This window comes from Triplophysa rosa, linkage group LG2 (genome assembly GCF_024868665.1).
Source record: "Triplophysa rosa linkage group LG2, Trosa_1v2, whole genome shotgun sequence".
In the NCBI taxonomy this organism is placed as follows: Eukaryota; Metazoa; Chordata; class Actinopteri; order Cypriniformes; family Nemacheilidae; genus Triplophysa; species Triplophysa rosa.
The window spans coordinates 20,131,710-20,147,163 of record NC_079891.1 but is presented as its reverse complement, the minus strand read 5'-3'; the positions used below and the strand labels follow the sequence as shown (position 1 = coordinate 20,147,163).

Here is a 15,454-nt window from a genome sequence, read left to right as displayed (position 1 = left end):
GTGAATGCACCTAAAAAAGTAATGGGATGTTTGAAGTAATAGTGCAAAAATAAAATGTGTGTTGTAGGTTATGATGACAAAGCGCACCAAAGACATGGGCAAGTTCAGCTCTGTTACCGTCTCGACCATCGATGAAGAAGAGGAGGAGATTGAAGCCGTAAGTTTCTGCTCATCAGTGCTGGCTCATCACTTACATCATGTCTCTTTGATAAAGAGCTATCATTGATTGTGATTGGTTTGTCCTACAGCGGGAGGTGGCAGACTCATATGCCCAGAATGCTAAAGTGATTGAAAAGCAGCTGGAGAGGAAGGGAATGAGCAAGAGAAGACTACAAGAACTGGTATGAACACATACACACACACACACACACACAGTGAGATGAAAGTAAAGGCCATGTGTATTCATGCTTTGCAAAGTTGATTAAAGTTTCAATCTGCAGAGTACGAAGTACACTCGGAATTAAAGATGACAGAGATCCCTCACACACACACACATACAACACTTTTTAAATCTTATTTTCTGTTGATATATACATTAACTATCAAAGTAAAGAGAACTGTGGAGATAAGTAAACACCAGAGTAAATACATTGGGCTGTTCCACGCATATTTATATGAGAACCAGCCAGGTCAATTTTATCTGGTACCAACATCTGTGTTAGGTGAGCTAATATCCAGTGGCTAGCCAAGCCATACTGCTGTTTCCATACCTGGAATTATTGAGTCACCTATGTTTTGTACATGCAGTATATGTTCTAATTTGTTCTAAATTCAGAGATGGTGTCTTATAACTTTTTTTGTCGATGCTAATTTATACCTGACCATTTTTGATCAGATTCACCTGGATGTTAATTCCCGGTACAAATGTGGCCAAAGGTCAGACATCTATACTGTTTATAGAACACAGCAACTAAGAAATCTTAATAACTATTAGGCTGTGGAAATAGCTTTTGGAACTTCTAGACAAGCTACTATAACTGCAGCTGAGCAGAATGGTGAAAATTCTGCATATGTAGGCAAGTGTAAGACTGCAGGAGGACATGCTGAGTTTGTTCAAAGTTTGGCTTATTTTAGTCTTTATATACACTATAAAAAAACTCCTGAGCTCATTCAAGACTTGGGCGCACTGCAAAACAGAAACACTGTTAAAGTGTTGTGTTTATCAGTGAGGAAGGTGAATTATGAACGACAGTGAATTACAATGCAGTGTGTACATTGTCTTAAAAATATAGAAAATGGCAATATTGTTGTTATCAAAGATATGGAGATAGTTTGAGGATGGGATATCGTAAGATCAATCTGAATGTGAAAAATTGTTAAGTCTCAGTGGGTGTATGTTTTTCAAAATGTTCTTGGTCTCTCTCCACAGGCTGAACTTGAAGCTAAGAAGGCCAAGATGAAGGGAACCCTCATTGACAATCAATTCAAATAAAGTCTGTGTGTGTATGAGAGAGTAAATGAGTTTTGATGTATGTATCAAATGAGTTTTGATGTATGTATCACTCTGGCTGCATCAGAGTATTTGTGCAATAGGGTGTGTGAAGGGGCCATAGGGTATTTTGTGTATTCTTTTATTACATTTCTTGTTAAAATGTTTGAATTTTAAGTAAAAACAACTGAATAAAAACTGCTTCCAGAATTACTTTTGAGTGATGTCATACAAGCAAAGATGTCTGTAGACGGTTCCATCAGACACATGCGCCTGGCCCAAGGTAACTTCGGGTCTGTGTTTGTTTTATTTTTAATTTTTATTAATGTTAATTGACTTAAAATGAATTAATTGTATTAACCCTCTGGGACTCTTCGTTTAGGGGTCACACTTGGCTCCTTAGCGGTCAACGAAACCTTAAAAATGTAACTTATTTTTTTTCAGGAAAAGTTATGTAATAATTTTTTGTTTAATGTTGTTTTTTTCTTTAGCATTTTTAGAGAATTTGATGGTACTTATTCATATTTATGCAATAATTATTACCCACTTTTTCCCTACTGAAAACAATAAACAATTTTTAAAAATATATTTTAGTTATAAAGTTATAACAGAGACCAGGGCTGCGACTGTCTCTTAGCGTGCTACGAAGACTCTAAAGGTACACCTTAACTCAAGTTATACCTTTTCTAGGCGTGTTCCCCGAACTATACCTTTTGAGGTTACTTAAGGTAAACCTTCTTAAGTGCGATGTTAGCAGGTGCTGTCCATGGCGGTGGTGCTGAATAGGTTGATATCGATGCCTCGAGAATCGATTGTTCGCTATACCTTGCGTTATAGAGTGGGTAAAGTATTGAGAAAACAATGTTTATTATAAACGCTTTAGAAATAGTAGAAATTGCATTTATCAGGGCTCACTGAAATAGTATAAATAAAGAAAGAAATATGTGTGCGTGTGTGTATGTATGTATTTATAATTTTGCAAGTGTCCGATCCCGCACCCTCACGGCAATATGTTTTCTGCGTTAACCAGCTACATTAACTGGCTGTTTGGCTTCGCTTGTTTTTGAAAGGGTCATTTATATTCTCATAGTTTGCCATCGTGTGTTAATGTTCTCCACGATCTGTGTTGATTCACATTATTGATGTAAATCACTCATTTGTGTATAGGGATAAGTGTCCCATCCAGAATGCCAATCACTCGCGGGACACCCGCAATGGCATGGAAGCCTTGATGTGCCTCCATCACGTCATGCCTGGCGAAAGGCATACATATGTAATCGGTGGTATGACAGCAGGATGTTTGTTACTGAGTGAACGCACCGCCACACCGAGGTCTTTCTCAGCCCATACTCATCCCCAAACACCTCCAGAAAACTCCCCATNCTGCTGCATGGCGGCTCTTCGTTTTTATGCCTGACAGCAGGATGTTTGTTACTGAGTGAACGCACCGCCACACCGAGGTCTTTCTCAGCCCATACTCATCCCCAAACACCTCCAGAAAACTCCCCACGGCATAAAAACGAAGAGCCGCCATGCAGCAGCTGATTTTAGGGGCTGGTAGCTCCATCGAGTTTATCTCGACAAAGTTGGGCCAACAAGATGCAAGAGCTGCAGAATTTGCTACCGTGGCAGGCTTAATTTGTGTAGAATTTTCTCTTCTGGCATGGTAGCCAGGGGACTAAAATGTTCTCTAATGAAATTGTGGAAATACACTAGGGCTCCACGGATGGTGCCATCTTTGATTTAAGACAACTATTCGCTGTCTCGCTGCCATAGTTTGACCAAACTCCCCATAACATTCATTCCCTTTATATAGACTATGCCTTTCCTGTCAAATGGTTTGCCAGCTGATGTGCCTTGGGATAATAGGCTGTAATTAAAAACGCTAACAACCATCAGTTTATGACAATTTTATTCATCAAAACACTTCAATAGGCTACACTGAGTGTATTAAACCCTAAGTTAAAGTAAAAATGTAAATTTAATAATAAATAGAATTTTATATTAAATGATTATATTAAATTTTATATGTGAAATTAAACTGTGATGTAGAAAAGCTTTTTGCATAGCGGTATGAACCATCAAAGGTATAGTTAAGAGCGGTCCAGACCAACCTTACGAAAGTATGACTTACAGAATGGTATACTTAACTAAGAAGGTTTTGGGAAACACGTATTAACGATAAGGTACATCTTAAGGTATAATTTAAGAATGACGTAGCGTTAAGAAGGTTTCGGGAAACGTAGCCCAGATTATTAAAATCCTTTTTTTATTAGAGCCTTCTGGTTGTAAAAAAAAGCAAAAACGTGTAATGGCATGTTTAATGGAGTAACCACTAGGTTCCAGTATAGCCCTCTATAGTGTAGTTTGTGAATTCCCTAGTTGTTCAGATATGATTTAGGATTTGTGGATTTTAATGTACGTTTAGACAATCTCAAAGAAGGTTTTTTTGTACATTTTTTGTCAACTTTTAGATATTTTTTATTTGATAAGTACCAAGTTTTGCATCATGATTACAATCAAACATTACAATTTTGTTATTAAGGGAACACGTGGAAAGCCTTTTTGTTACCTAGTATTTGATAATTAAGATATCTAACAAAATAAGGAATGGATAGTGATAAATCAAACACTTTATACAAATATTTTGCAATTAATTGTTATTTCATTTAGTTTACTGGGCCTTTTCATTTAGGGGTCATACTTGGCTCCTGTAACTTTTCTCAGGAAAATGTATGGAATACATTTTTGTTCAAAATATTTCTTATTTTGCATTTTAAGATAATTTTATTATTTATAAAAATGTCCGAAGAGTCCTAAAACTCAACAGTTATTGATGCTTTGCCGTGGTCGGAAGTAAGGTTTGGGCCACATAACGTTGTTTATGTTGTTGCTGCTGAAACCGTCGAATAGTAGTGAAGGAGTAAAAAATAGTTTGCATTTTCTTTAAACTACATGCCAGTTAGTTGTTAGTCAAGTACGGACAAACCTCCTTCCTCCTCTATTGTCTTTGCTCACTGTATTATAACTGACTCATCTGGCAACAATGCTGATCGGCTGATCACACCAAAAGAAAGCAGTCCCAAGCTTAAAAGAAATAAAATTTGCCCTTTATTATAGATGTCAAAGAAACATGCTTTTTTGCAGCCAGATTGTGTATTTATAGCACCCCTTGAGTGCTCGTATTATAACTCAGCCTGCGCCATAATTTTAATGCTTGTGTGTGTCCTTCAACCCAGCATGTGTCAGCCTTGTATGATCAGTTTTCTGGGAAAGATTGATCATGCCGATGACTGAATCTCTGACCATCTGATTAAAGTGTTGCCATGTGGAGGGAGAGAGAGGTTAATGGAACCTCTGAAGAATGATGTTGCACACAACTGCATGAAGACGGATGTATGTGTTTGGGCCAGTGTTTCTCTGTCATATTGAGAGGTCTGTGATAAATGTTTAGATTCTGGATCATTGAACCGTCCATGAGCATTATTTCACACCTGCACAGACCCCAGTGTGGTATTGTACCTGCACAGGTGCAGTTAATCGCCTCTCATGCTGGCCAGGCATCATACCAGACCATTGGTAATGGACCAATGGAGGACTCAGCTGCTGCCTTTTGACTGGATGAGAAAGTTCTGGGTTTTCAACAAAAAACGTGCTCTTTATGGTGTGCTGTCTATTCTGTTTATCATAATAAAACATTACAGTACAAACATTAGCTGAAATGTCTATACTCATACATGCAAATTATTTTTTTTAAATATCTTTACTATGCTCATCATCAAGCATGCTTTTCAAACCAGAGATGCACACAGATGAATCCCAGGTGGATCCAAACCTGTATGACTTTCTTTCTTCTGCAGGACACAAAAGAAGATATTTTAAAGAATGTTGGTACCTGAACAATTGGTACCCATTGACTTGCATTGGTTTTGTGTCCATACAATAGAAGTGAATGGGTAGTGTTCAGTTACCAATTATCTTTTGTGTAAATTTTCATTTTTGGGTGAACTATCCCTTTAATTTTTACAAGCAAATGGAAATAAGATGCCATATTAATGTGATGTCATATTTAGTTTACACACTTTTAATATAGCATAAATTTCAGCTGTTTTAGCGGTAAGTTAATTTAATATTTTACAATGTCATTCAACAAAGTGACTGTTCATTAACATTATTAGTATTTTGAAATGTTGTTTATGTTAAATTTTGAATTAGACATCGTTATTGAGCTGTTTAAGGGGTTTAACAGTAATAAGGTTTACAATCTGAGCAGCTTTCTAGGAGAGAATCTTTTTTAATATAAATGAGCATTATTGCTTAAAATGTAACTTATACTGCCTGTAGTGTCTGCAATTAAATCTACAGTTTTATTGTCAGTGTTTTTATTCTGATTGGAGGAGTTTGGTGCGTGATGTGGTTACGTCCCCTAGCTCACCTCACCACTGTGCTTCTCATTCTTCAGCTTCACTTTGCATAAATATGTAAAAAAAAACATTACCCATCACATAGTGAGACAAGAAACACAAATATGACTTTACTGTCTCTGTAGGAAAGTACTATTTGTGCGTCTCCCCTCGTGGGCAGTGGGCACCAGAGATCTGCCAAGATGGAAACGGCACAATCCTGGACATTTAAGATCAATACACACTCATAGCCGCTGTCCCATGGCTCCTCCAGTCTAAGTGTGTCTGATTGTCTTAGTTTTTAATTAAAAGTCAGCTAGTAAAAAAAAGGTTCTCAGAGTTCCTGTCTATTCAATGCAGATGTGGAGTTCTCACAATGTGTGATATGAGTGTTATGGGAGTGGAAAGGTGGATATGCGGCCGAATTTCCTGAATGTCAAGGGTCTTTAAAAGTTTACAGGAAGTCCTCAGGTTCACATTGGCAGTGATGTGTGTGTTGGTGATGGGGGTGTTGGAGCAGGTGTAAGCACGGTGTGGGACTGATTGAGTCTTGACAAGGTGAGAAAAGATTCCTCGGGGTTTGATGGCTTTGGGAAGATGTTTATGTGCATATCACAGTCGAGAGTGTCATAGCACCAGTTGCAGAGTTGGAGATCTGGGGCCTATGAGTGCAATATAAAATAATCCCATGATTTATTTCAATGCATTTAAAATGAATGAGAGTAACCAAAGTATTTTCTGTAAATAGAAAGTAAACTTACCTTTTGGTGCTTAATTCATTTACTGCTTTCTGCTGACGGTTATGCTTTATCTTCTGCTTTATCCTCATGCCATTGTGAATGTTCCCTCAGACAGCAGGCTTCTGACTGCAGTAATCCATGCCCTTGTGTGTGTGTGATGGAGTCTTTTGGTGGGCAGGGGCTTACTTTACTGTGGACGGCTAGAGATCAGATTCTCAGGGTAAAATCCTCTCTTGGAAAGAGAGTGAGAACAGTCAGATTTGTATGAGAGAAACATAGCCTAGATAGCTAGACGATGCTTTCCTCTCAGAGTTTAGTCATTGATTATTGAGAAATTCTTATGAACTTCAAACTCTTTTTTTAAAACAATGAAAGTTGTAATTCTTAAAATGTTACATGAAATGCTAGGCTAAATGATAGTCGAAATTTAAAGAAAAAATCCAAACATGAAAATGTTGTCATTATTTCACCCTTATAATACAAACCTGTATGCTGTCATTATTCCCAACCCATAACCTGTCTTTAGTAACTGAAATTGTATCCAGATCTTGTATCCAGCCTGAGTTTGAACCCAGATTAAAAAATGCAGTGTTGACAGCGTTGCTTCTTGTTTACTGTATACTGATTGTGATGCACCATTTTTTGAAACAGGGAAAACTTTATTAGGTCAAGTTAATTACTTAATACTGAAATATAGGGGATAGTTCAACCCCCCCCAAAAAAATTCTGTCATCATTTACTCACCCTCTTGTCATTCAGACCTAGTTCATCCGCAGAACACAAAAGAAGATATTTTGAAGAATGTTGGTAACTGGTCCTCATTCATTTGCGTTGGTTTTGTGTTCATACAATAAAAGTGAATTGTAGCATAATTATTGATGGCAGTCATGGCACACTTCAACTATTATTGGAAGCACTTAGGTACAACGGTCTTAGTTTACGTTTTGATTAAAAACAACAAAAACTGTGTCCAGTTCATTCAATTTCATTTTATCCAGTTTGTGTGACATTTAAAAGTTACGTTGGCATTTCCTCCTCTGGTTTATTTCTCAAACGTTATGTGCGCCCTCTAGTGTGCATTACAATGAAATGCGCAAGAATGTCACTCTTGTACAGGGCAGGCCTATCCACATTAGACGCTTTTATCCAAAGCAACTATAGTGCATTCAGTCACGTCTTTTATCAGTTTGTGTGTTCCCTGGAATCAAACGCACAACCTGCTTTAATAGTGGCGAAGTAGCCTATATCAACTGAGCTACACACAGTAAAAAGAAAAAGTGCCTCAAATATCCTGTTGTGTACTCAAAGAACCTTAAACTGTATTTTAAGTGCTCCAAAGCTCTTTTTCTCAATAAAAGGGTTATGGTGGAACCATCTATAGTCTTTGTGGTTCTTCCAGGAACCTAGAAGATTCTTGAATAACCCCATATTCAGTTGTGAAGTTCTGGAGTCACCTTTTCACTACACTGGGACCTCAAAGTGCTTTGCGGGTTATTGAAGGAACTCAAATTCTAAAAAATGGTTCTTGTAAGATCTGTAAACTTATAAGTGGTTCCTGGAGAATCTCTCTTGTACAAGACAGTATCTAGAGGAACCCCCCAAAATTCTGCATGAAATAGGGATTTTTAGTGTCTGATCATTTTGATGTTTTATGAGAATAAGAATAGTCCAAAGTTTGGTTTTTGGCCCCTGCTAAGTGAACACACATTTTAAAATCATGCACATGATTAGAAAAGGCTAAATGTTATTTAGAAAAATTTCAGAAAGCTTTTTGATTATTTTATATTTCTTACTATTTGTATTATATAATTAATTATATTAATATATTATAAATAAACATTTTTATTCTATATTAGATCCTAAGTCACTGAAATCTTTTGAAAATGCAAAGGTTGTTGTGCTTTCCATCCAAACAAACAGCAGCTGCTCTGTGTGTTTATTGTGCAGTCTCGCCCTCCACAGTACTGTGGCGCTGTTGGCCCAATGTCGCAGCGTCAAGGCATGTGCCATGTGGCGCATTCGTTAGTAAGTGTGATTAACTTTTTCCAGCTCTGCGCAGACCGATCACCTTATGACAAAACGCATGCGGACTTAGAATAACATCTCTAAAGCATACAGAGCAGTCAGTTCACAAATAGCTCTCACTGTGCTTTGATGTCGCCGATCCGTCTGCGATCAAAAATCAGTGGCACGAGTATTCACCGGTGTTGTTCCGCTCGCGCGACAGACGGGAATTCAAAATAACGGATCGCAACAACCTCTCGACTGTCCCATTGGATGTAAGTAAAGTCAAAATATATAAATAAGTTAAATATACTAACTATATACTATTTATATAAATGTATACTCTGACACGTCTAATTGTATGGGCGCTTTTGGCTGTTTAAACCATTTATTTACACAGTGTAGGCAGCGCATGTTTTAGCCGAGATGCTAACGAATATAAGTTAAGATGAAGCTTGTGGGGCTAACGTTAAATGGGTAACGTTAGTGTTAAATGACAAACAATGACTTTTAGCCACTTTTAGCTATTATGTTCACTTTTAGTGAATGTATAGCTCTTTTTTAACTTATTGATGTTTGTGTTGAATGGTTTTCCCACCCATGTTACATAAATTGTCTGTAATTAAATATTTTTATCATTCAGTTCTGTTTTTATCCTTTTAACTCAGAATTTTCAGTATTTTCCAGTTGAGCAGCAAAAAAATGTAAGTATTATATTTATTGTGATATTTTCATTATTATGTTATTTGTTATATTTGCACATGTAAAAATACTCATTGACAATGGAAAATCTGAATAAAGTGGATTATTACAGTTGTTACTATAAATAGCCTATTGTACTCCTTAACCATAGACCAAAACAGTGACTTCCAGGCATTGTAATATTTTGTTTATTGTTACATTTGTAAACCAATTTGTGATGTGCTAAATGATTAATTTAATGTTTTATGAGACGTTATCTAAATCCCTCTTTTTGGTCTCCATGTCTTATTCGCAGGGGCAACCAAGGCCAACAGACCCAGCCCACCCTGATGCTCATCCTTGCACTGCCTGGGACACCTAAGGCCAACAGGCGCAGCTCCTGTTCTCTTTTTGCCATAAATACATATCTACTTTAAGCAATGCAAAATTGTGAAATGTACTATAGAAATAATTTTACTTTGACTACATGGATCCTCACACCACCTGGTAATAGCAGGAAACCCATTTGGAGAGAACAGCATTGTTTTCTCTAGCTCGCAAGGATTTGCTTTTTGGCAAATTACAACTTTACCATGGGTGTAGGCCTTGCTATGAGAGACTACTTTTTTGCTGGACTTTTTTACAATTGTACATTTGTACAAAGTACCTGAAATATTTCTGTATGTACAGTATATTTAAAATTAAGGCAAATTATTTGGTTAGTTTTGTTAAGATAAAAACTTTTCATTTATAACAATATCACCAACACAATATTAATTATACATGTGATTTCATGAATTTAGAATGGTAATGTTCAATATTGACCATTCTGTAAATTGTTGTTGCTTATCAATAAACTGTTGTATTTGATTTAGTATTTCTGCTTATTAAAATATTGTGAATAGCAAATATAAACTGTGAAATGGTGCCTTGAAGCACCCAAGATGGTTCCAGACCATTTTAATAAAAGGGATCCCCAAGAAGCCTTGAGGGTTCCTCAGAGAACCACCCTTCGTGAAGCGGTGCCTTGAGTTTCCCCTGAGGGTTCCGCCGGCGTGGCAATGTGAAGAACCCCAAATGGTTCCTCGAAGTACCTTTAATTTTTACAGTGCAGGAACACAGCTACATGTAACTGAGCTAACTGACCTGTAAGTGAGTATTTCTGATCATATATATTTGTCTTATTCAAAGAGCTAAAACAGTCTAATGACTTTCACTCTTCGTCGCGACTTTTAACTGTGTTTAATGTTTAAATAGCCTACGGTATAGCGACAGTAAGTTGTTTCGGGTAGACTATAGGTATAGTTAACATGAGAAGTTATAATTGTTAATTCATTTCCAGAGTCTAACTGGTGCACATGATAGTTTTAATGAGACCAGATTTTTTTGAAGAATTTGAATGTCTGTCTTATGTTCAAAAGTCTGAGAGAGCACTGTTAAAAAAGCACCTGGTATTAACATAGCCTATGTTTTGGGCGATTCAATGATAAGCGCTAAATGTAGGTAGTGATAAAGGTAAATGATCCAATTGTGATCTGAGCCACATTATAAAGGTAGTAAGAAACCACATTTGTCGTGTATAATTTAATGTGCCTGATATAAACCGTTATAATACCATTTATTCACCAACTGTTTTTGGAAAAGCACAAACATGCAGCGTACAGTATAGTCACCAGAAATTGAAAAAAAACTATTGCATAAAAATATGAGATGTTCAAGATTCCGCAATATTTCTAGGTCACTTATCAAATAAGAAAATGTGTGGTAATGTAAAAAGTCACCCTTAAAAAAGGACATCAAATGTATAAGTGAATTTTGTTCTATTAGATTTTTTATGTTTCACTCAAATTATTACGTTACTTTAATTTGTACTGAAAAAAATCATAATAGAAGTTTTTTTTACTCGTGGTGTCAGACCTTTGGATCAGACTGTACATCATATTCACAAGACAAATATTTAGATGCTTGACATTAGTAGTAGTAGCAGACTTGGAGATCAGAGATAATCCCCTTAATGAAATCCAAGTGTTCACTATATGCTTGGATACAGGTTAATTAGAGTAAAAGACAAGCTGTCTCACCTCTTCTTGTGCTGATCACCTAGGACGGGTGTTAAGGAGTAAACAGGGACTAAGCAGTCTCTTTATGAAGCTGTTGTGTCCCAACAAGGTATTTTGCCAGTTTTAACTATACTCGTGAGGACCCCTGCAGAAATGTCATATTCACAAAAATAGCACAGGCAGCAAAAACAAGCAGCGGACTATACTGCCAAAGACCTCTTACTGGCCTTCCCACAAAGACTATTAGATAGCTGTCTCTGGCTTCATTTAAGTTTTCAGAGTGAAGTTTTACATATTTCTATTCTTCTTGTAGGTATGAAAAGCACATTGAAATACCATTAGTGCTAAACTAATCAATTACAAAGCACGTATGTAGAATTGTACATGGTAAACACTGTACTTGACACCTAAAGTTGTTGTTATAGCCTGAACAAGCCAGGTGCACACAGCAGAAGACTTTCATGCCGTCTAGTCTAGCTTCATTCTTAAAGATCTCAGTGCAAAAATTCTTTAGATGTTCAAACAAGTCTGTTACATATTAAAAAAACAAAAAACCTTTGTAGGTCTCTACTCTGCTTGGGAAATAAATGAATGTTTATTTCAGGCAAGGTTGTGGGAATGTTCTTACTATTGTTCTTAATGAGCACGTGTTCGGGTTCAGCGGGTGTAAAGTCAACAGAATGCATAAAAGTAAAAACTTATTAAACTTATTTATTTATCTGTTCATTAATTACTCATTGATCTATTTGTTATTTAATCATTGCGTGTAAGTAAACAAACCTGCAAACTTAAGAGGATTTTGACAAATCACCTATTCAGCATTCTGAAATCAAAGCCAGATGACCTTCATCAAATATAAAAATTATTTTAAAAATAATTCTGCCATGATTAATTTTCATGGGCATGAATAACGATGTACATTCCCCAAATATGTGCCTCCATATTGTACATTCTAGATTTCTAACTAACAAGCAATTTCTTTCTAAGCAATTTTAACTCACATATTTTTGTTCCTGCTCCAATTATGTTATTTAAACATCATTATTATTATTATTATTAAGCTGCTATCAGATCAATAATTTAAAAACAATAATCTCTCAAGACTGGATATTTAACAATCTTGTTTTATTTAACAGTGGCATGATGGCTGGAGCTTTTGTACCGTCCCACCTATTTAATATTAATGAACCGATCCCTCCTCGTGGAGCGATTGGGTACTTAGTCAGCTGCCCGACCCTCTCACCTTTGCAGTCTACCTTTCAGCAAATCAATGAAGAGCACTAAGCGAACGTTGGATAACGTAATTAATATTCATGATAGGTAAAATTGCAGTACTTTTGAACTTAATACAAACCATAATCTCTTGATTTTTAAGAATACCTTTAAGAGTTAAATCAAAAGTAAAAGCATGTCCTTTCAGAATTATCCATATAATACCAGTGGTGTTATTTTTCCAATGGCCACTAGGTGACAGCGTTATATCATTTGTGCCTGGTCTGTTTAGAGCTGTAGAACTTCGCAACCTCAAAACGAGCAGAAATGTCGCCGGTGCGGTTATCCCAAAGACAGCCGTGTCCAAGCGTCAGGATGTATTGTCCGAAGTCTCCAAGGAGCTCGTGTAGGTGTAGTCTTTAATCTTTACGTTTGATATTTCTTTGGATTGTCCAAAAGGACAATACACGCGCGAACGCGTCATCTGTCATACTTAAAAATCCCGTACGAAAATTAACCATGGTTTAACTATAGTAGGCCTATATATATATATATATATATATATATGTATATATATAAGTAAAACCATACTTACCACACTGACTCTCACTACAGTAGTTTAACCATGACATTTGTGGTAAAATTGTAATACAAAACATTTTTACTTTTTGCTTACAATAATAAAACCATGGCTAATATTTCTAAGGAATGTTCCAATGACAGAGGTCTAAGTAGATACATAGATTGATAAGGCATAGTTTGATAAAATAATAAAAGAGCTGGTTATCCAAAAGATAAGAGGACAGACAACCAGACTCTTTTGTAGGAATGCTACCAAATGTGTGTGTTTGTGAGGTAGATGAAAGTCATAACATTGCTGTTTTCATTTCTCAGTTTCAGTCTCTCTCCTAACTGGACTTGATTACACGAGCTAAATGAAAAAGAAAGCATATCCTCTGATTGTGGCTCCCTTTCGCTCATAAACAGGGAAGACAATCAAGATTTTGTATTCAAACTGATTTTGCTTAGATAAACACTACCATATTCATATTACGGGTAATGACCTTTACAGTGTTCTGTTCCATCAGTTCACTAAATATCATAGCTGAAAATGGCACCGGTGACATCTAAACACACTATAGACGCATCATGGTCTCTGTTTCAGTGTCTGTCCGTCCGAATCTCTCCTCTAAAAAGAGTTCTGCGTTGTCTGACATTTGCAGTGATGTTGACCTTTCATCTCCCCACACTCATCTCACAACCACTCTACCTCTCCCCTTTTTTTCTGGAAACATATCCCATCTCATCACCATCATCATCCTCGTTTTTGGTTTGGTTCTTTTCATATATACCCCCCAAACCCAACCCCCCCCCCCCCACACACACACACACACACACACGTACTTGGATTGAACTTGTGTTGCTGCCATCCAGAGACACACAATACACCACACTGAGGTTTAAAATGTAATTCGTTTTCCAGTGTATACAAATTCTGAAATCCTTGTGTAAAAGATATAGGTTTGAGTCTTGCCACCTTATGTTTTATATCACTGAATTTGGTCTGTTTCTAACCTTATTACAAGCAGATCCTCTCCTATCAGATTGGATTGAGGGCATCATTGTGCTGTTGTTTTTGTGTCTTTGCAACAGTTTCTCTTTGGAGTTTCAGTTCGGTTTTGGCTATAGGCTATAAAATAGTGTTTGAGTTTCAATACTAGGACTCTATGTTTTGTTATTTGTTAAATTGTAGATCAGTTTCTTTAAAGACTTGCATCTGCATAAATGTTTTCCATTTTCTATTACTAAAAACGCGTCACAACACAAGGTGGTGTTGCCACTGCCTCGGTTTGTGGTGTGAATGTAATAACCAAGTGTTGAGCAGGATCAGGTTTTCACCAGAAATAACATTCGACATTTAGGCAGGAGAGTTGTTCTCATAAGATCTACCATTTTCTCTGCCAGGTATATCTTTCATGGAGACCTCATTAATCCAGTGATTCAGACATGAATTGGAAGTGTCTTTGAACTGCAGTCTTAACATTTTCTTTCCATTTCTATGCAAAAAGTTGTATTTGGTTGAAATGGGTTAAATTGTAGATAAAACTGTAGATTTGATTTCAACAATGAACTATAAAACTCTATCCTTACTAGTTATTTCTAAGTGAATTTTAATTAAGTGAATAGGCTAAGTCATGTACTAAGTTGATTCAACCCGGTATCACGCCAAACTTGTAACAGACACGCCGGTCCGAAAATGCATGTCAGTGTCACGCCTTGCCTCCTCTAGGCGTGAACATGACACGCTCAGTTCTTTGCACTTGTAAAACTGAAACGATTTTATAAATACTTATTAATTGTATTTATATATAAAATAATAGATATTTTAAAGCACTTAACCCCACTCCTACTTTAAACCTACCCAGCACCCGACGATTAAAAAACATGCAAATAGAAATCAGCCATGGGCATTTATTAAAACACACAGCAAAACAGTATAAAAACATTACGAACAGGTCGCATTGCATTCCGAGTCTTTTATAGCTGAACTGTCATGGCTCTGCTTCATTTAGTCATGTTTTTCTTGGTCCTGTAGCAGAGCCATGACAAAGTCTTTGGTTTGGTGTGGAGAGAAACATATTATTGTTCTTTTGACAATAATATACGTTCTCTCCAGTGTCTCAACATTGGCCCCGATCCTCTAGTTTCCTTGTTATCTTTCCCTGAGTGTTTGATTAACCACACCTGCCCCATGTCGTTATCCCTCGTTTGTCTTCCCTTTAAAACCCTCTTGTTTCTTTGTCTTGTGCTCATGGATTGTACTGTACTTCGTTCCATGTGGTGGTTGTGACTTGTCTGTATTCGCCAGTGTGTCGTCTTGGAATTACCATCGTGTCCGTTCAAGTTTGTGAGTGTGTTCCTGTT

General features: G+C 36.7%; 1 protein-coding gene and 1 long non-coding RNA gene across 2 annotated transcripts; both read left to right on the top strand.

Moving 5' to 3' along the window:
- Positions 1-72: 72 nt before the first annotated feature.
- On the top strand, positions 73-1,642 carry LOC130547672 (STING ER exit protein). Its single transcript, XM_057323831.1, has 3 exons — positions 73-157; positions 249-341; positions 1,370-1,642. The coding sequence occupies exons 1-3, from the start codon at positions 74-76 to the stop codon at positions 1,430-1,432; spliced, it is 240 nt and encodes a 79-aa protein (XP_057179814.1). The 5' UTR covers position 73; the 3' UTR covers positions 1,433-1,642.
- Positions 1,643-8,623: 6,981 nt separating this feature from the next.
- LOC130549598 (uncharacterized) lies at positions 8,624-9,677 on the top strand. Its single transcript, XR_008962228.1, has 3 exons — positions 8,624-8,851; positions 9,245-9,280; positions 9,574-9,677. It is a non-coding gene; the product is annotated as an uncharacterized LOC130549598 (long non-coding RNA).
- Positions 9,678-15,454: the final 5,777 nt, after the last annotated feature.